This window comes from Apium graveolens, chromosome 9 (assembly GCF_009905375.1).
Source record: "Apium graveolens cultivar Ventura chromosome 9, ASM990537v1, whole genome shotgun sequence".
Lineage (NCBI taxonomy): Eukaryota > Viridiplantae > Streptophyta > Magnoliopsida > Apiales > Apiaceae > Apium > Apium graveolens.
In genome coordinates, this window is record NC_133655.1 from 139,441,334 (window position 1) to 139,463,404 (window position 22,071).

At 29.7% G+C, this 22,071-nt stretch overlaps 3 protein-coding genes across 5 annotated transcripts; 2 read left to right on the forward strand and 1 right to left on the reverse strand.

Moving 5' to 3' along the window:
• The first annotated feature begins 2,999 nt into the window (after window positions 1–2,999).
• LOC141687240 (trihelix transcription factor ASR3-like) lies at window positions 3,000–5,388 on the forward strand. Its single transcript, XM_074492450.1, has 3 exons — window positions 3,000–3,868; window positions 4,483–4,524; window positions 4,816–5,388. The coding sequence occupies exons 1-3, from the start codon at window positions 3,136–3,138 to the stop codon at window positions 5,100–5,102; spliced, it is 1,062 nt and encodes a 353-aa protein (XP_074348551.1). The 5' UTR covers window positions 3,000–3,135; the 3' UTR covers window positions 5,103–5,388.
• A 2,284-nt stretch (window positions 5,389–7,672) lies between these two features.
• On the forward strand, window positions 7,673–10,645 carry LOC141684522 (uncharacterized). The gene is made up of 3 exons (XM_074489540.1): window positions 7,673–7,820; window positions 8,730–8,972; window positions 10,406–10,645. The coding sequence occupies exons 2-3, from the start codon at window positions 8,751–8,753 to the stop codon at window positions 10,460–10,462; spliced, it is 279 nt and encodes a 92-aa protein (XP_074345641.1). The 5' UTR covers window positions 7,673–7,820; window positions 8,730–8,750; the 3' UTR covers window positions 10,463–10,645.
• A 1,072-nt stretch (window positions 10,646–11,717) lies between these two features.
• LOC141687182 (uncharacterized) lies at window positions 11,718–15,723 on the reverse strand. 3 transcript variants are annotated; one of them, XM_074492372.1, is made up of 2 exons: window positions 15,547–15,723; window positions 11,718–14,258 (listed from the first exon to the last, which is right to left on the reverse strand). In XM_074492372.1, exon 2 carries the CDS (start codon window positions 14,241–14,243, stop codon window positions 12,018–12,020), a length of 2,226 nt encoding a protein of 741 aa, XP_074348473.1. In that variant the 5' UTR covers window positions 14,244–14,258; window positions 15,547–15,723; the 3' UTR covers window positions 11,718–12,017. The 3 variants fall into 3 exon arrangements, with proteins under 3 accessions (XP_074348473.1, XP_074348471.1, XP_074348470.1); XM_074492370.1 differs by having other exon boundaries at window positions 11,718–14,268; XM_074492369.1 differs by having other exon boundaries at window positions 11,718–14,278.
• Between the last annotated feature and the right edge of the window lie 6,348 nt (window positions 15,724–22,071).

The following is a 22,071-nucleotide window of genomic DNA, read 5'->3' on the forward strand; positions in this document are numbered from 1 at the left end:
TTTACTCAACAGAGCATTAGTCATGGATGTGACATAAAAATAATTCATATATCGTAAAGACTAACTACTGAGAAGTTTTTTTCAAGAATCCTCGGATAAATTTGTACTAATATCATCATTCAAATCATTTTGAAGTTTCTTTCATTTATGATTATAATATTTCTTTTTATAGTAACTTGATAACATTGTATATTATTTTTCTAAAATTAAATATTTTCAATTTGATGATTTTTTTTAAATAGTAGTTGAACTTGTTAATCTTTTCAAAATATCGACTAATATTAATTTTTTATTTAGATATCATAACATGGATTAAATCATATAGTACAATACATTATAGTTTTAACCTTTTTTCAAATAATTCAAAAATAGTTGTACAATATTTTCCAACACTAAATATTTTTTTTGTAAATTTATTATTGTTAATTTTAAATATATTTTTTCCCAAATTATTGAATTTAATAATATTTCAAGTTTCATATATATATATATGAGTTAAGTTTTATTGAGTTCTTGTTTGTAGTTGAGTACGGGAGTCCGTATATATTCTGTAAGTAAAATATTATATATTTTTTTGTAAAACGTATTAAATGTGAATCATGTTCTGAAAAATATTACTATTTTAATAAATATCTTGCAAATATTATATATTTGACAAGTTGAACATTGCAGAACATATGATTTATATAACATGATCAGTTTGAAGAACATTCGTATTCACGTTGTAGAACACGTAAATATTCAACTTGCTGAACATTAAAGATATAACATCATAACATACGTTTATATCATGTAGTTTATTGTTTTAGTTTTTAAATTATTAGAAACATAAAACCTGAACCATTAGATTGAATTGTAATACAAAGTTAGGATTTTGAACTCCAGAACTCCACAAAAAATAGGGACTTTATGTATATGATTACTTATAATAACCATATCAAATTGAATACTATATAATTTAGGATTTATCTTACAAATATTTGAATATAAATATATCTTTAATTAAATAATGCAATAAATAAACTTATTTTTATGAAGAATCATCAAATGTCTTACCATATTTCAAATAACATGTTAATAAAAAAATATTAATTTTACTTTATAGTTCTAATTTAATTTTTCCAAAGAGAATGAAAAAAATAGGATTTTAGGAGCACCTCTTTATAAATTCACCATCATTGAATAATATTTTAAACCTATTTTTTTAAGTGAACCATTAATAAAAAAATCGATTTAATATATTTTCGTAGTTTTAACGGAGCTTGTGACATCTCATGTCAAATTATGAATATATTTAAATATTGGGTCAAATTCCAGATGTAATAATGTAAAACCAGTCAGTTAGTAATTTTGATACATAATATCAATTGACTTGATCGTATAAAAATCTCAAAAATATTAATTTTTATTAATATAAGATATTATAAAATTTATCCTTATTGGTAAGATATTCTCGTCGAGATTGTAATTTAAATCTATTAAACCCTAGATAGTTATGATGTATTTTAGGTTGGGTCATGTAGTCAAATTTCTAGTATTTTTTTTAAAATGGGTAAAATTCTGATTTTAAAGCTAGTAATTTTAATACATATTATCAATTGACTTGATTTTATAAAGACTTCAAATATATTAATTTTTACCAACATAAGATATCACAAAATTTTTCTTTGTTGATAAGATTTTCTAGTCGAACTCGTAATTTAAATTAAACCTAGGTAATGCGTGGTATTTACGGGCGGGTCATTTAGTCAAATTTTGAGTATTTTTTAAAAATGGGGCAAGTTCTAATTTTGAATTCGAAATAAATCGAATTATATATATTATTTATATAAGTGTATATCTTTTCAACATATAAAAAAATTAATTATATGTACAATTTATTTTTTTATTAAAAAATATATATTAAAAATGTATGAGACATACTTTTCAAATTAAAAATTGTTTAATAAATAAGGGAATGATCCATTTATGTACTATGCTTAACTTTAAATCTCAAATTCAATTGTTCAAAACTAATTCTACAAATATTTTAGTAATCATATTTAAAGTTAAATAAATTGTCGCTATTTACAAGAGTCACATATTACTTATGATAAAAAACTTAAATAATAATGTGGTGTAGTGGTAAGTTGATGTACTTGTGAATGTAAAGACTTGGGTTCAATTCTTAAAAATCTTTTTTATTTAAATTTAAAGTACAAGGATAAATTAGTCATTTCATTTAAATTTAAAGTACAGGGATAAATTAGTTATTTCAATGAGACTTTTTAATCTCATGTATAGGGATAAATTAGTCAATTCAGTGATATTTTTTAATCTCATGTATATTATTACCATGTTCTCTCTATATTATATATAGAAGAGATAAATGAATGAACTCAATATATATAAAATAAAATGTTAATTAAAAACATATTTTAAATCTAAGTTACATAACCTCAACTCTATTATACCCTTGGAAATAAGTTATCACTTACTTTAGTATTACTAGGCTACTACCTCGTACTACAAAATAAGATTTACAGAAATTGCCAAAGCCTAGGTCGTTCTCTACTAATGCTAATCTAGTAGTAAAATTTAGTACTTTTTTTCTCTTGATTTTTACAAATAACATTTTGTGTCGAACACAATCCTAGTACAAGTTTTGACAACTATCAACTTTAAGCACTTCTGCCTTCTAATCAAAACTGATATAGTAAAAGCATAATTCCCAAGATCTCAATTCTGCTATTGGCATATATATCAAATTTCTTTTATATCTCTGTTTGCCGTTACCTTCTTGCAATTTTGCATACTAGGATACAAAATGTACACTTTAAGGCACTTATCCAATGCTTCCATTTAAGGGTAATCTGGTATAATTAACCTTGCATTTCAAGAATTATTGAAATTAGAGAATGAGAAGACTAGGAGATTATGAGAGATTTTGCTAAATTAAGAGAAATGGAGTGCCTTAATTTAGGTAGTCCATTACTAGTAAATACAAAAACAAGGGATTTACTTCATAATTTGGCCTATTAGTGTCCTTAGTTGACCCTTCATTAGAACATAAAGATTATATGACAGACACAAGACTTTGTAAAGAACACCATTGTCTGTACTAAATTGTGTTGTTCTAATAGGCTACCTTTTTTAATGGCATTAGTACCTGTTGATACGCAACAAAATGTTGAAACTCCAGTAGCTAAGGTGGTTGAAGGGCAACAAACTAAAGTTGATGTAGTTGAGGAGAAGAATAAAACAGCTAGACATCCTCGATGGACTAGGCAAGAGACTCTGATTCTGATAGAAGGGAAGAAGGCTGCAGAAAACCGAGATAGGAAGGGGCGTCGATCGAGTTCAGTTTTTGGTTCCGACCAACTTGAACCAAAGTGGGACTCGGTCTCATCGTACTGCAAGAAGCATGGAGTGAATAGAGGACCTGTTCAGTGTAGGAAAAGATGGAGCAATCTTGTTGGTGACTTTAAGAAAATAAAAGCATGGGAGTCACAGGAATTGGATTCTTATTGGGTGATGAGGAATGATATAAGAAAAGACAAGAAATTGCCTGGTTACTTTGATAACGAGGTCTACGATGTTTTGGATGGGAAGGCATATACGGCAGCAGCATACCAATTGGCACTGGTGACTATAACTGCAGACGCAAAGAACAATGATGAGGCAGAAGCAGTGGTAGCAGAGGAAGCGGAAGAGGTGGAGGAAAACGCTGAGCCGGTGTTTGATAGTGCTCGGCATGCAACAGCAGAGGATGGCCTATTTTCAGAGTCTGAAGAGTTGGGACAGATGGAGACTGATGGGAGCCCTGGAAAGGAAAGACTTTCTGCGGATGATCAAGCAAAGAGAATTCCTTCTCCCAAACCTATATCAGGTACCCCTTTTCACCTTCATTTATATATTTTTAGGTAAATGACATTAAGAGGGAAAACAACAACATGCATTGAATAAGTTTAAACATGGTAAAAGTTAGCGCAAGAACAGAACACTTGATGTACATCACACTGATCACTAAAGTAACATTAAAGTTTTAGCAGAAGCAAGTTTTCTTTGAGCATACCGTAAATCTAATATGACAAGAATAAGGACATGAAATTAATTAAGAAACATTGGTGCACAGTATAAAATGAGCTCATACTTAGCATTTATCACCCAAAGAGCTGCAACTTGCAACTAGCACTATGTGAAATGTAGACTGTATCTTATAACAAAACATTGCTACAGTATAAGTGTATAACGGTCAGCCAACAACTGGCCTAAATGCTACATTGTAACTATATGGGGCTTGTCTTATGTTGATTATCATCATACAAATCTTGAGTGTGTGTGTTTGTGGGACTTGAACCGAAGGTTGCATAACATTTTCTGGATCATAAAATGGAAATTCATGTAACTATATGGCATGTGAAATAGATGCTTTCCTAACTACGTTTTGTTGTTCAAAATCCTTCAATCTTATAATGCTATTATTTTTGCACTGATAAGCAGAGAGAAAATATGGACCAGTCAGTCAGCCCTACTACATTCAAGGTAACAGTAACTTGCTTCCATATATTACTATTGATTTTTGGTCTTGCCCTTCAGCAAGAAATTTTGAAAAATTATGGATTTCCCTCCTTGTACAACTTAGAGATTAACCTACATGCTGTACTACAATAACCAAATTACTAAACAATGTCAGTAAATCGAACAAGAACCATAATGATCATTCATATTCTGATATTCGATGGAGGCTTAAAGCCTATGCACTGGTTATGTTTCAAATGAAAAGATCCGAATTTTTCCACCAGAGGGATCGTATTAAATAATTGTAATACTCAGGCACTACAAAAGAACAGCAGCCAGGCTCATGTCATTGGAAGGAATTCCATTCTCCAGAGGGGTGCAAGCGGAGAAGAATGTCAGGGGTTGAGGCTTGTGATAGCAATCTGGAAGATCGACTGGTTAAAGTTTTAGAAAGAAATGCTAGCACTTTTAATGCACACCTAGAGGCCCAAAATGTGAATAATCAGTTGGACAGGGAGCAGCAGAGGTGCCACAACGAAAACCTGGTTGCAGCTCTTGATAAGATTGCAGGTGCTTTGACGAAAATTGCAGATAAGTTATGAATTTAGGCAAGATGCAACTGGATGATATGGCCTAAAAGTCTTTCAATGTCTGGCCTGGTCTAGAGAATATTCAGAATATATGCTTCCGCTAGTCATTATTCTCTATGATTCCAGAGGGCTCTCTTCTACTTGTGATCTTTGTTATTTCTTTTAGCACCAAGTGTTTAGCACACAACAGAGTTTTTTCCTCCTTGTGATGCATTCTCAAATTGTGGGATAAGTCTGCATGGAATTGAGTCAAGAATTTCGTAGCCGCACAACATCAAATAACTATGTCATGGTTTTATTTCTAAGAAATGCAACCTTTTAAATATTTTTCTTGGATTTTTAGAACCTTGTTCTTGAAAATTTCAAACAACTTGTATAAATTTATCAATATTTTTATTACTAATAAATATGAAGACTAACGTAATAATTAGATAAATATCGTAATACCTCCTAATTGTGGGTAATATGCACCTCTTAACTTTGGTCAAAATTCAAAATTGTATACTTGTTTTGATAGATTGCAGATCACATCACTTATCTTTAAAATTCATTTCACGTTGCATCCAACTTATATTTTTCCGTAAAATATGACTGTTAACATTTATCAACAGTGATATTTTAATACTTACATAATTAAAAAACAGTTATACATCTTAATCGATTTACCCAACATCAATCACCCTAATTACCTATAGATTAAGAGCAAAATTATAGATAAATAGGTATATTTATCTATGTATTTGAACCATGACTTTTATTTAATGTTTGTCAATGTATGATTATATAAAGCTCTATTTTATTTACGGTGAACATGTTCTTAGTTTTTGCATTTTGTGGTCGATCATTTAATAACACATAGACTAGACTATCATCGTTCTTTGCAAAATCAAGACATTTATTCCAATAATCACTGATAATACAAAAATTTAATACTTGCACAATTCGAAAATTCAATATTACATTTCTGCAATTTCATTACTCTAACATAATACATATAATTCAAGTAGAACCAAGTCACAATGAGTAAGATCAAAGCTCGACCACAATGAAAGTATCTAGATCTTCGATTATTTACCTCCATTTCCGAATACACCTCATTTTGTTGTGACATCTCCACTTACTGCGATAACTCCATGTTCATAACTTCTAAAACATTAATTTGTTTAAGTAATCCCGGAATAATGGCTTAAACACGATTACGTAGTAGGGGTTCCACCCACTTCAAAAAAATTACAGACATAACATATTCGACGACCATGATTTGCATTCGTCCAAGCTATTCTTTCAATCGCCCATTTCCATGGACGACAATTACACCTCTCCATCATGATTATTCAAGAAAAAAGTTAAAATTTGGTGAAAAAGACAACTATCGGGGCTAAAAACTGATTAAACATGCCCACAATATGTATATACACATTTTTTACCGTTCAAACTCTAATATACCAACTTTAAATAATGGTCATATTTCACGAAAAATTATAAAATGGGTGAAATATGAAACGAGTTTCAAATATAAGAGATGCAATATATAATTTATCAAAATAAGTATACAATTTTAAATTTTGGCCAAAATTAAGGAGCGCAAACTGCAATTTTCTCAAATTTATATTACCTAAATTTCAACAAAACAATATTAATATTTTATAATTTATAGTAGAGAAAAAACCCTATGCACGTATTTACGAGAGTACCTAGTGTAATTTTTATGGCACAATTATTTTTTTTAAAATAAATTATATATTTATGACAATACTTCTCGTGTATTTATATTAAAAAAAATTGTACTCACCTAAATTAGGCAACATACTTAGAAGTATCGAGCCTTTTATAGTATAGTTAAGTATTACATAAGAAGTTTTGGTAGGGTTTCAAGAAACCAGTTTTTTGGGTTAATAAATTCATAATTTTACGTGAGAGGGATTTATTACAATTTGAACTATATGTAATTTAGTATTTAATAAATTCTTTTTTATTTTTAAAACATATATTATATATTATATATATTCTTTTATTTTACTAAACTCCATAAAATAGTGCTAGGTAATTCTAATCTATTTTTAAAATTTTTACCGAATGACGTGATGTGACCTTTTTCACATTTTAATTTGTGAACATAGGTACGCATGTTTAAATTTGTGAATGCATATATTTTTTAAATATATATTTGTTTTAGTTAATTAATAATAGGTTTGGAGTTGCCAAAGGGCATAATAGAAAACTTTTAGTCATGCCTAAAATGATATGTATCGAAGGTTTTTATACTTTTTAATCGTAATGATGTGAAAATTAAGTCAAAATATTATTGTTAAAAAAGTTTCGTACTAATTGATTTTTATAATAATTCTATTTTTTTATATAATGTTAATGGTAGAGATTAAAATGATTATTTTTTATTATAAAATAATAGATTCAAATAACAAAATTATTTAAAAATTAGTATACTTACTTATTTCTACATGATATTTACATCCGTAAAATTGAATTTTAATTTAATATTTAAATATTGTGAATTTGAGGTGCATTAATAGAAAAATATTATAGTGTGCTCTTTATATTTTCTTTTCCCTTAATTTAATATTTAATAATAATTGTGTTGCGAGTTTCTTTAAAGAAATAATTATGATGTTGCGATTTATTCAATTCTGTGCTTAATGGAATAGACAGACACCTCAAAACCCCCCCAAATACAATCAAAACCTGCAGGGCGAATCTAATAAATCGATCAAGGTATGAGATTATTTTAATTTCATCTACTGCAACTATCTATATATACATACATGTTTGTGTTTGTTGTCGTATGCTTATATTCTTCGCAAAACTTCATTTTCTTTACTTTTGTTTGATTACTCTTGTATTTTATTATGTGGTTGATTAAGTCTTTTTTTTCTGAATAATTGATCAAGTCGTTTCTAATTATTAAATACTTGAAGTTGTGATAGGTATACTGAATTAAAAATGCCTTTGAAAAAATGTGTGTTGCTTTTTTTGGCCAATGACCAAAAATACCTTTTTTTTAAAAGTGTAACAATAATACCACTTTTTTAAGTATATGGCCAAAAATACCCATCTAATACGCATTTGTAAAATGGGTAACTCTAATACGCATTTGAGAACTGGGTATTAGGTAAAAAAATTAAAAAAAAATGAAAAAAACAAAAACAAAACAAAAGACGCATTTCTGAAATGTGTATCACCAAAAGTCAAAGGGAGTTATATATTTTTTTTTCTTTTTTTTAAACATTTTTTATACAAATTACTCGTTTGTTAAATGCGTATTAGTGATACCCAACTTAGAAATGCTTATTAGAGTGGTATTTTTGGCCATATACTTGAAAAAGTGGTATTCTTGTCACAGACTTTAAAAAAAGTGTTATTTTTGTTATTTTTTCCTTTTTTTCCAATTTAATAAAGTAATAGGAATCATGTATTGAACATATTGCTTCAAACCTGAAAGCAATGTACTTGGGAATGATCTGATACGTGTTTGCAAGTTATAAAATGCTTGCTGTGAACCAAAATAAACCAGTTTAAACATATCGAGTGTTCCCGCAAGTAGAGTAGGGTCTTGGAGTTTCCTTTGCTCTCAAAGTCTTTGACACTTTACAGTATTTTCTGTTGAATTTTGATATATTTTAGGGTCTCGATAGTGCTGCCAGAATGGAACAAGTTAATCAGTTTAATCCTAGTAGTACCCTCAATGACAACAAGCAAGTGTCTACTTCTCGGAACAATGATGGATATAAGCAATTGGGATTTGAAGAGAAGAAGGCTGCAGTTAATGAAGAAATGAGGCGACTTAACCAACTACCTTCGACTAGCACATATGTTGTACATCGTTCACGTGTACTTGGAAAAATTATGCAGCTTCTGTCCGTTCAGGTACTCTATTTGCTAGTAAATACTAAGTTTATAATAGCTAGTTCTAGTATTTATTATGCTCATTCTGACTGGCTAATACTTGCTTTTATTCTTCAAATGTTTCGGATATATGTCAAAAACCCGAAATCATGTTTCGAGTATTGTAATATAAATAAATTTGCAAAATTTAGAATGTTTCGAGTACTGAATGTTCACTACTTTGCTGTCCGGTTTGCCTGAGTAAGATCATTACTTGTAATTCAGTGATAATTCCAAAAAATAAACACACAAGTACATGACATGGGTACAAATCCCTTACTTTACTACCACTTGATGTCTTGATCTATCACCAGGGACAGGACTAGGGTGTCCAGAGGTCCCCCTCAGATTTGGATTTAGGTTATATGGTACTTTTTGTCAAAGATGTGTCTAGGTCGGATGGATAGTCGGAATCTGGGATAAAAGTTTGACAAAGGTTTAGATGTTCCTGCTTTAATGTTTTTAGTAAAAGCTTAAAGCGTGGTTACTAGGATTTATACTTGGGCAGGTCAAAGGATGAGTTTTGCTAATGGTCAGTAAGCACTTTGGTATTGCAACTTGTTTACTTCTTTTTTAAAATCCTTGTTCCCAAGTTATGTTTTTAGCTTCTTTTTTTCAAATTATTAGATTATTGTGATATAATTTTTTATATACTACTTATCATTAGTATTTTTATTAGCTAAATTATTGAGTTAATCTGTTTTGATCTGTGATTAAATCTTTAACGTATCCTTTACTCACGACCACCTGACTAGTGGGTAACCCCCCATCCATTAGGCCATGAGCATTTTTAAGCTATAATCGGAGGTTAGTAGTGCTGTCGCGGACATATTTTTATTATTTTGTATGCGCAAAATGAAATTGCACAGTGATGAGATTTGGACCCTGATTCACCTAATTAGGATGCGGACATTTTATTCATTAGAAACAAGTGCTTTTTAGGCATCTTCTGAAGGCTACACATACATATTCTACTATTATGAGTACACCTATAAAAAAGCTTCCCAGCGGTGGGTCAAGCTTAAGACATGACTTGTCTATGGGGAGGAGGATCAGAATCTGTAGATGAAACATTTTGGATGTATACATAATTGAAGAGTTCACGAGGGTGATTTAAGTGCAACGAAGTTCACTCTCAAGTGTGTGTAAGGGTCAGCGTTTGCAAGTGTCCCCGTCCCCCACCCCGAGCAAAGCCATCCCTTATACTTTCAATACTTGTAATTTTTAGCAGCAGAAGTATCAATTACTTGTGGTATTTGAGGAAACTGATTCCTGAACACCTTGCCAGATTTTTAATGAATTGAAAATTATATGCAAGTTGTCTGTGCTTATATTTTAATACCTGAGAAATCATGTTTAAAATGTTTAATGGTTTGCATATTAAATCCTCGTTAATTATTATTTACTTTCGCCAGAGAACAACATCTCAAGATGAGGAACTGGAGCTACTTTTTGCTGGGCTTTCACTTTGAGCCACAATTCGAACTGTCAAGTCTGCCGTTGTGGAGCTTCCCTCTTGGATCAGTACATGTTCTTTAAGTCAGTGTTGTAAAAGGCTGCAGTTACTTTTGATATTGTAATGTTCACTTGGATATGTTCTATGATGTTTATATATTTTGTTGTTTAATGAAATGTAGATAAAAGTTTTTTTTGGATGCTTTGACATGTTTTATGTTTTGCTTAACCACCTTTGATTTAACGTGATTAGCTTATAATTAGTTCTGTAATCAGGAAAAACGGAAACTACACAATTCTATGTAGTAATCAATTTATATAAACTATCATCTAATTCATGTAATACTTACTGTGCAAGCGTGGGGAAACCTATTTATATATGTAAAGAAAATGAATATATTGATAAAGAGTATGGTACATTTCTTGAGGACAAATTAGTCTATCCTGGAGAACAAGCACTTGATTCACCCAGTTTAAGGATAACTTCAAATTTTTATGAGGTATAAATTATAATTGGTGCAATATGTATTAATTAAAAGATGATATTGTCCATGATTTACTTTTCACATTTCTTTTGATTATTTAAATGTAATTCAAAAGTAAATAGAAAAAATGTAAAAGCTTGATATGTATTTGAGAAAAATTAGAACTCTAGATTAGTTTCCCACCAAACACATTTCTAAACACTTGTTTTACTCGCTTAAATTATTGCAATACTGTATGAGGAAAATATATTATAGTTCTTATAATCTTTTTGGGGAGGATAATTATTAGAGAATATTATAGAAACAAATATATTGTTCAAAACTGTTGGAACAATGTTTAAAACTGTTGCTGCTTGGTCTTACAGAAAAACAGAAATGTTTGTCTACGCTGCTCATTCATACATCAAAAGGGAAGTACTGTACTAATGTTTGTTCATACAAAAAGTTGAAATATTGAGTTAATATTGTTTTCACAAATTTATAAATTATAACAACATTTATAAAGTATAAACCATTTCCATCCTAGCTAATGGTGGCCAATGGCGGGCGTGGGAAACCAACTTTAAATTGGGGCATTATTTTTACATATTGGATTTAGATTTTGTCCTGTAAGTTGTACATTTTACTTTCTACACATGACTTAGGAGAAAAAAAAGCTCCTCATATTTTAAATTTTGTGACCAACGCAAAATGTTGTGCAAAACGTGCAGTAGAAGTCACGAAACAATTATCTAAAACAATCATATAGCCCAGAAGTGTTTCGTGATTTGTGTGTTCAAAACCAAACTGATTGTAAGCTCAAATTAGTAGTCTGGAAATTTGAAAAGTAATCCAATACACAACATTCTTCAATTGTGGACACATTGTATCCAGACACCCTCCACTACACGTCTACACTATGTCTAAGATAGCTCAGTTCATGTCAGATTTATTTCTAGTGTCCTTTACATTAGCTGTCAAAGGAAGCTAATGCAAAGTAACACAAATTAAACAAAGAAAGAAAACAAAGGCCGCTGAATCGGCAAAATTCCGATGTACTTTTAAAACTAAGGCTACTGAGTACAGAGTACAATGTCAAGGACCGGATTCATTTACGGAAAGGAGGCGGTAACACATTTGGCTCCAAATGCCAAGAATTTTCAGGTATGCCGTATCGTCCGATTCCCGGAACTCTGAAAGCAGGAATTTGGTGAGAGAAGCTAAGTATATCGGTCTTTAAAACTACACGAGACATGTCAAACCCATCACGTTGAGTCCTCTGGAAGAAAGTAAGACAACCCTTTACCTCGCCCAATTTAACTACCACCATTCTTTCATCTGTAGAAAAATCTGACAGAACCTCTACAATCCAACACTTGTAATTTTCATAATCACCAGGGCCCCACTTGCAACTCCAATTTTGATACATAGCCCAAACCTCACCCTTCATCGGGTAAATCTTGTATAAAGGCCTCATTGTGCTCATTTGACACCTAACTTGATGGGACAATTGTGATATATTCAAATTTACATTGGTTTCTTTGGCTTGAAATGTCCCACAGACAACGGGCACCATCACCTTCTTCAAATTAAAATCGTAACTACAGTCAAGCTGAGGTTCTAAGAATGTAACACTTACTTCATCCTCTGAGACCACACTATTTAATCGAGCATATCTACGCGGCATCAGATCTTCCCCATAATATGCAGCCCAGACTTGACCTGTAGAAAAGTCATTTACGGACCATTTGGGTCCGAGTGTGGTGCATTGTGAGCTTCGCATCACAGGAGGAAGCGGTTGCATAGGCTTTTTAAAATCAGAGTTTTCAATATTTCCTTCCCTTATCATCAACTGACAAGCATTATCTTGTATCTTATTGTACGACAGGGCCAACTCGTCAAGCTCAATCATGCCACTAACAACTCCATCGATCTCTCCACCAGTAAATTTAAATGCCGGCACCTTGTGAGATAACATGTATAGATTTCTTGGGGATATGTCAAATATCAATGGATTCCCATCTTCGCTTTCTCTGTGAAAGATGTTCTTAAAGCCATCCACTTTCGACAAACAAGCAGCTTCACCTCCTAAAATTTTTGAAAAATCTGAAAGGATCTCAATAAACTTAAATTTGCATCCCCTGAACTTTTCAGGATTATACGACCAGTCATCAAGGTCCCAGTCTTCATAAAGTGCCCATACTTCACCCATTTTCGGGTAAATTTCAAATTGTTCTTCTGTCACTCCCGGAACCCACGAACACATACAGGAAAATACAAGTGGATTGCTTATTATCTGTTCACTCGAATCCAGATCCAGGCAGAAAGATCCACAAGCAACAGGCAAACCTGCATCGCACCATCTTCTTTCATGTAAGGTAATAGGAACTGGTTTTAACCAAGTAAAACGAACCTCAGATTTTGAAATGGCATTAATTTGTGCATATAGATAGTTTTGATCGTTTTCCAAGTGATAATAAACAGCCCATATTTGCCCTATTTTAAAGCTCTCCACAGTTTTATTGACCTCAAAGTTGAAGAAGTCTTGATCCGGTTTTTTATATACAACATCCTTCTTAGACCAAGAAGAATTGCTTGTCCTAGGTGGTGGCCCAAGTGAGGAGTTCAGATCATCAATTGACAAGTCCATGTCTTCCCTTGTATTCCCTTCAGAGTTCAAATCAGAGGAAACTACACTGGAGTCTTGAGAACTAACCACAGCATATTGTTTATTACTATAACCAGTAGCTTCAAGCATATGTCCCAAATCGTCAGCCCTCTCTTCCTGCGCATGCATTGATACACCTGCTGCATTTTGCACAGTGCAACCTTGAGCAGAAGAATGTACTAAAGGAATTTGAGCATTAACGCCTGCCTCGTCATGCAAACATGGTTCTGATGGTGAGGGGTTAACAAATGATTCAAGCTCATCCCAACTACATGCTCGCTTTGAGTCAAATATTAAACGCTTTACCCTGTCAGAAAGCACGGAGTACGCCTCATCCACGAACTTAAGAGCCAGCGCAGCACCAGAGAACTTGCCCTTGATAGGTTGCAGCAGATTTAGGAGTTTATCATACTGCTGTTTCAAATCAATGGACGAGGCTGCGGGCATAATATTAAGAACCCAATAATAATCAGTTTCATATCCCGGAACTCTATTTTTAGAAGCCGAGAGTATATCGCAAACAGTCAGCATAGCATTGATATGATCCAGTGGTGGAAAAAGTTGTTTTGCCTTCAATAATTTTTCCCTTGCACCCACATAATCATTGCCTGCTATCAACTTTTCCGCCTCAGCTTTTTCTCGCAGAGCCTCCACTTTGTTATACATCTCTTAGTCAGTTTACTGTTGTTACCTAGAAACTTCTGCAATTAGCATAGCTGATAAAGTTCAGTAGAGAGAAAAACTACTAGGCCTAGGTGTTCTCTATGACAGTTGTATAGGACCCACACAAGATACGACTAATTCAGTAAAACTTCATGGTAAAGAAAGTAAAGGATGGATATTACAAAAGTAGGTTTAAATAATATTTTCATAACGTATCTATTATGATCAGTATATTCAGCTACAGCTTTTTCATACTTATTAGTTGCATTTTAAAAAGGAAATGAATAGTTTCTAGTGGATACAAAATTAACGAACCCCAGAACCCTACAAAGTTTTCTTATCTCATTTAATGCATGTCGCTGAAGAAGAAACGCCAAATTTTGAAATCTTTAGTTGTATAGTTTTTTTTCAGTCAAAAAGCCTACAGAATAAACTAAGACATCTATATGGTAAGAACTGGTTACTATCAATTTTACCATCAATTTTCATAAAGAGTGGATGCTTTATGCAAGAACATTCAGAAAATTAATTTTCGTCAGAATTACTGACATTGTAGATCCATAAAAAGAGTCTAGATGTAAAATATGCAGTGCATTAAATTGTTTTGATAAGCACTTGCGGATTTGAAACACTGGCCTTTTCATACACAAAAAGAAATAACAACACAACCATTGATTGACCACGTACAACACTATTTATTGACTTACGTATGAGGTTACATGTTACTAGTTAGGTCAGATATCTTAACTTGAAATCACTACAGACAGAAAACTCACACTACCACACACAGACACAGAACTGAAATAGATAAACCTCGTAAAGGCCCGTCTGTCTACAATCCGCCCACACTCCATAATCATCCCTCATCATTTGCACCTTAACCAAATTTAACCTTTCTAGGTCAAACAAAATAAATTTCTCAATGCATGCATCAAACCAAACAAAATGAGCCCACAATAAAACTATACATCAATAGAAATTACAAGCTAAGATAAACAGATCACATTCTCGAATGCATGTCCTTCAATTCAAGGGCAAAAAAAGGCAAATCTTGATAAACATATAATAACATTTTGTCTTCATTCTCAATTACCACATACAATTTATGCTCATCAAACTCAAAATCAAAATGGGCATAGACCAAATAAATTAAACAAGCAGTAATTAACAAAATTGCACAAGACAATTGAGTATAAAATTACACAAACAAACAATCAGTAGCAAAAAAGTATAAAAATCAAAACTTTAAACAACAAAAAATCAAGAATTGAGCTGAAAGGTAAAATCAACAGTGAAAAAAACTCACATTCTGCAATTAATGGTTGCTTATACATTAAAATGGAAGATAGGGTTGATCCGAGAAGAACCCAATTGGGGAAAATGATAGATACAACATATATGTATGTAAGTATAATTGAGGAGAACAAACTGTGTCGGAAGTTTTTTTCTTGTGGGTTTTTGTGCGTGAGGCAACGGAGATTGCTCTTTGTACTTGGACACAATAGTAGACTATATTTTACTACTTCTAAGTTTTAACTGCCGTTATCATTTTTCTTACTGTCCCCTTTTTCACCACTTCAAATGTCTAATATGCCCTTTGGAGGAGAAGGCGAGATATCTTTCTTTTTTTACCGGTATTGTTCCCTTTTCACCCCTTAACTAGCATAATAACCCGTGCGAGGCACGGGTTATTTTCTAGAGTTTTTTTATACATCATGCAATCATAATATTTGTAAAGCAATTCCAACAATATCCTTATATAGGCTCTTTCAAATTTTTGAAAAAATGGAGATAAAATTTCTCTCCAACAAGCTCCATGTCCCCCTCTATAACATTAAGAGCTTCGAATGCTTCCTCACTTTTAGAGTGAATATCCCCTCAACTATTATTATATTATATTTTTCTTACCCGTTATTTTATATTTAATGAATGAATATAAACATGGTAGTAAGTGTACGTTTAAAACGAAACAATTAAACTTAATATGTAGAATGTCGTTAGTATGTTTACAAATAAAAAACTACAAATTAACATATATGTTGAATATAGAGTTGACCAAAATCTTGAATTTTATTTAAATAAACTATATGTACTGCTCTATATTATTACCGAGTTCACTACTAACTTACAATTAATTTACTCAGTTTAAAAAGATAAAAAATGCATAACTGAAGTCAGAATGACCTACAATCATAATATACAATAATGTAAAATTTACATTATTGTTAATATTAAAGTCGATTTTAATGAAAAATATTAGTTTTTGAAATTCAACGCATGTATGTATGGCAAACTGTTAGTTTTTATTTACACCGCTGTTAACAAAGTAAAATTAAGTTATATGTATGTGTGTGTTAGCATGAAAATTATTGTATGTTACATCTCTTAATAAATTATGATGATTTCAATTATTTATATGCTAAATATCTGATTTATATACATGTATAATCATTATTACTCCCTCTGTCCCAACCATTTTTTTACACTTTCCTTTTTTAGGATGTCTCATCCAATTCTTTACATTTCAAAACTTACCACAAATAGTCAATGGGTCCCACCACTTTCCCACTTTTTCTTCCTTTTCACACTATTTTTACTCCACTGTCTCTCTTTTATACATTAAAAATCAATGGATCCTACCACTTCACCCACTTTTCTTTCTCTTTTTTACTACTTTATACATATTTCTTGACCTCCGTGCCCAAACCAAACGTAAATAATTGGTTGGGACGGAGGGAGTAACATCTAGTGAGGTAATTGATTACTTAAATAACATGCATTTATAATTATTCAAAAATTAAAATTATGTAATAAATAAATTGCTATAATTTATATATGACATTCACATTATCACTGACAAACAATCCATATCTATTTTTTACGCAACCGGGTATCAATCATGGTTGTAACATAAAAATGAATTATATATTTTTAAGACTTATTATTTATATTCATGATTTTTTTTCAAGAATTCGAAAGAAAAATTGTATTTATATCGTTATTTAAACCGTTTTTAAGTTTCTTTCATTACGACTCTAATATTTTTTCATATATAACATTTTATACTATTCTTCTAAAATTAAAAAATTTCAGTTCGATAAAGTTTTACAAATATCAGTTGAACTGGTTAATTCCTTCAAATTATTGAACAATATATGTTTTTTCCTTAAATAATATAAAATGCATTAAATCAAATGCTACAATATAGTATATATATATAACTTTTATTTGAATAATTCAAAATATTAAAACAATCCAAAATATTTGTACAATATTATCTTGATCAATGAATATTGATGATCAAAAAAAATTCTTTTTAAAAAGTTAGTTTTTTTAAAGTGAAAAATGAAAAATAAATCGATTTAATATATCATCGTAGTTTTAACAAATCTAGTAAGATCTCATTTCAAATTTCAAATATTCTTAAAATTGGGACGAATCCCAAAAATAATTATGCGTTACCAGTGAAGTTAGTAATTTTATTATAAATAATCAATTGACTTATCCTATAAAGACCTCAAACACATTAATTTATATTAACATAAGATATTAAAAAATTTCACATTATTGGTAAGATATTCTCGTCGAGCTTGTAATTTAAATTTACTAAACTTAGAATGTGACGATGTTTTTCGGCCGGGTCATGTAATCAAATTCCGAGTATTTTTTGAACAATAGGCCAAGTTTTAAAATGCATTGACTCATTATAATTAAAACATATCTAAATATGTAATACCAATATAGATTATTTATATATAAGCGATTCTATTTTTAATATTTAAAAAAAATTATATATGTACATTTTAATTACTTTTTATAATAAAAAAATATGTTAAAAATATATGAGATATATTTTCAAACTAAAAAATGGTTAATAAATAAGATAATAATCCATTTATGTACTATGCCTAATTTTATATTTGGAATTCAATTCTGTAAAATTAACTGTACAAATATTCAACTAACTATCCTTTTTTTGTGGAATTCAAGTAAGTATCTTTAAAGTTAAATAAAATATTCATTTAGCACACTTACATATTATGTGTATGATAAAAAGCAAATGTGACAATATGGTGTAGCAGTAAGAAGTTGTATAGTTGAATGAAATAACTTGGGTTCGTTTCCCACCAACCATATTTTTTATATAAATATTAAAAATAGGGATATTTTAGTCTTTTCAACGAGACTTTTTAATCTCATCAAATTATCCCCTTATTCTCCTATTATATAATACTAGCATAATAACCCGTGCGAGGCACGGGTCTTTTTCTTTAGTTTTTTTATACATTATGCAATTATAATGTTTGTAGAGCAACTCCAACAATATCCTTATTTCAAATTTTGAAAAAATGGAGATAAAATTTCTCTCCAACAAGCTTCATGTCCCCCTCTATAACATTAGGAGTTTCGAATACTTCCTCACTTTTAGAGTGAATATCCCCTCAACTATTATTATATTATATTTTTCTTACCCGTTATTTTATATTTAATGAATGAATATAAACAAGGTAGTAAGTGTACATTTAAAACGAAATGATTAAACTTAATCTGTAGAATGCCGTTAGTATGTTTACAAATAAAAAACTACAAATTAACATATATGTTGAATACAGAGTTCACCAAAATCTTGAATTTTATTTAAATAAACTATATGTACTGCTCTATATTATTACCGAGTTCACAACTAACTTACAATTAACTTACTCAGTTTAAAAAGATAAAAAATGCATAACTGAAGTCAGAATGACCTGCAATCATAATATACAATAATGTAAAATTTATATTATTGTTAATATTAAAATTGATTTTAATGAAAAATATTATTTTTTGAAATTCAACGCATGTATGTATAGCAAACTGTTAGTTTTTTATTTATAATGTTGTTAACAAAGTAAAATTAAGTTATATGTATGTGTGTGTTACCATGTAAATTATTGTATGTTACATCTTTTAGTAAATTATGATAATTTCAATTATTTATATGCTAAATATCTGATTTATGTACATGTATAATCATTATTTAACATCTAGTGAGGTAATTGATTACTTAAATAACATGCATTTATAATTATTCAAAAATTAAAATTATGTAATAAATAAATGGCTCACATTATCACTCACAAACAATCCATATCTATTTTTTACGCAACCGGTTATCAATCATGGTTGTAACATAAAAATAAATTATATATTTTTAAGACTTATTATTGATATTCATGATTTTTTTCAAGAATTCGAAAGAAAAATTGTATTTATATCATTATCTAAACCGTTTTTAAGTTTTTTTCATTATGACTCTAATATTTCTTCATATATAACATTTTATACTATTCTTCTAAAATTAAAAATTTCCAGTTCGATAAAGTTTTATAAATATCAGTTGAACCGTTTAATTTCTTCAAATTATTGAACAATATATGTTTTTTCCTTAAATAATATAAAATGCATTAAATCAAATGCTACAATATAGTATAGATATAACTTTTATTTAAATAATTCAAAATATTAAAATAATTCAAAATATTTGTACAATATTATCTTGATCAATGAATATTGCTTATCCAAAAGAATCATTTTTAAAAAGTTAGTTTTTTTTAAGTGAAAAATGAAAAATAAATCGATTCAATATATCGTCGTAGTTTTAACAAATCTAGTAAGATTTCATTTCAAATTTCAAATATTCTTAAAATTGGGACAAATCTCAAAAATAATTATGCGTTACCAGTTAAGTTAGTAATTTTATTATAAATTATCAATTGACTTATCCTATAAAGACCTCAAACACATTAATTTATATTAATATAAGATATTAAAAAAATTCACATTATTGGTAAGATATTTTTGCCGAGCTTGTAATTTAAATTTACTAAACGTAGAATGTGACGATGTTTTTCGGTTGAGTCATGTAATTAAATTTCGAGTATTTTTTGAACAATAGGCCAAGTTCTAAAATGCATTGACTCATTATAATTCGAACATATCTAAATATGTAATACCAATATAGATTATTTATATATAAGTGAGTCTATTTTCAATATTTTTAAAAAAATTATATATGTACATTTTAATTACTTTTTATAATAAAAAAATATGTTAAAAATATATGAGATATTTTTCAAACTAAAAAATGATTAATAAATAAGATAATAATCCATTTATGTACTATGCCTAATTTTATATTTGAAATTCAATTCTTTAAAATTAACTGTACAAATATTCAATTAACTATCTTTTTTTTTGGAATTCAAGTAAATATCTTTAAAGTTAAATAAAATATTCATTTAACACACTTACATATTATGTGTATGATAAAAAGCACATGTGACAATATGGTGTAGCGGTAAGAGGTTGTATAGTTGAATGAAATAACTTGAGTTCAATTCCCATAAACCACATCTTTTATATAAATATTAAAAACATGGGTAATTTAGTCTTTTCGATGAGACTTTTTAATCGCATGAAATATAACCTTGTTCTCCTATTATATATAGAAGAGATATATTTACTGACTTAAATCCCGTACGATGCACAGGTTTCGTTAATATTTAAATAAATTTTATTTATTCAATAATATATTAATTTTAATATATTTATACAATTATATAATAGTTAGATTTATTATAAGAATAATAAAAGAATTAGAAAGCAGTTGTGATCGTAGATTCATAGGATATGTTTTGGTCGTATTTTAGCGGGATAAAAAGATTATATCTAATAATTTAACAACTTAGTAGTTAGCATGTGTATAACATTATTTATTTTTATGTTTAATAAATAAAATAAGGGGATAACCATTAAATCAAAATATACTGTTATTATATTATAATATAGATTTATTACTCTCATCATCCCCTTAAATTGTATACGTATAGTTTTGGGTACAGAGATTAAGAAAATAAGTTTGTGAGAAAAAAATAAGAAAAATGGGTAAGATGTTGGGATCAATCAATATTTAAATGTATAAAGTGAGTGCAGTGGAAAAAAGTAGTGGATATAATTAATTTTATATTATAAAATTTTTATGTTTTTGATCATTTTTTTTAATTGTATAAAATTGAGTGGTAGGGTATAGAAATGAATGAGATAAAAACAATATGATTTAATTTAAGTTCTATGATGTCCATTATTTTTTTGGAGTCCTTAGAGTTTTTTTTTACTAATTTGGCTTATATTCTTTACAATTGAGTATTTGTTCTAACAAATTTCGGGGGTGAGTTAAAATCGAACCCAGCACCTGAAACGATAAAAAATAAGCCCTTAATTAATTGAGTTATCTCATCGCGCTCGAGTCCTGGAGTTTATATATGTTTAGCCAATAAAATATTGCCTAAATTATTGTAAGATGAATTATTTTTTATTGTCAATGACACGAGCTCTGTGGAAGGAATTCCTTCGAGAAACCATTATTTTCGGGGGATGAGGCTAAGCATCAGACAAAATCAGTTAATAATTCAATTAAGATTAATGTAAATATAACTTTGTTCGATGAAGGGAGAAGTTATAGTTATGCAATGATCGCTCATGATTTTAACAAAAAATAAGCCTTTAATTAATTAATTGAGTTATCTCATCGCGCTCGAGTCCTGGAGTTTATATATGTTTAGCCAATAAAATATTGCCTAAATTATTGTAAGATGAATTTTTTTTTATTGTCAATGACACGAAGCTCCGTGGAAGGAATTCCTTCGATAAGTCATTATTTTCCGGGGATGAGGCTAAGCATCATATAAAATCAGTTAATAATTTAATTAAGATTAATGTAAATATAACTTTGTTCGATGAAGGGAGAAGTTATAGTTATGCAATGATCGTTCATGATTTCAGAGGGGGG

What these genes read in the sequence shown, in the direction of transcription:
- LOC141684522 (XM_074489540.1), top strand. Translation starts at nt 8,751, where the DNA reads ATGGAACAAGTTAATCAGTTTAATCCTAGTAGTACCCTCAATGACAAC. An exon ending in TGCAGCTTCTGTCCGTTCAG is followed by an intron (nt 8,973 to 10,405) that starts GTACTCTATTTG and finishes TACTTTCGCCAG; the next exon opens with AGAACAACATCTCAAGATGA.
- LOC141687182 (XM_074492372.1), bottom strand. Translation starts at nt 14,243, where the DNA reads ATGTATAACAAAGTGGAGGCTCTGCGAGAAAAAGCTGAGGCGGAAAAG.
- LOC141687240 (XM_074492450.1), top strand. Translation starts at nt 3,136, where the DNA reads ATGGCATTAGTACCTGTTGATACGCAACAAAATGTTGAAACTCCAGTA. An exon ending in TTCTCCCAAACCTATATCAG is followed by an intron (nt 3,869 to 4,482) that starts GTACCCCTTTTC and finishes ACTGATAAGCAG; the next exon opens with AGAGAAAATATGGACCAGTC. An exon ending in TCAGCCCTACTACATTCAAG is followed by an intron (nt 4,525 to 4,815) that starts GTAACAGTAACT and finishes TGTAATACTCAG; the next exon opens with GCACTACAAAAGAACAGCAG.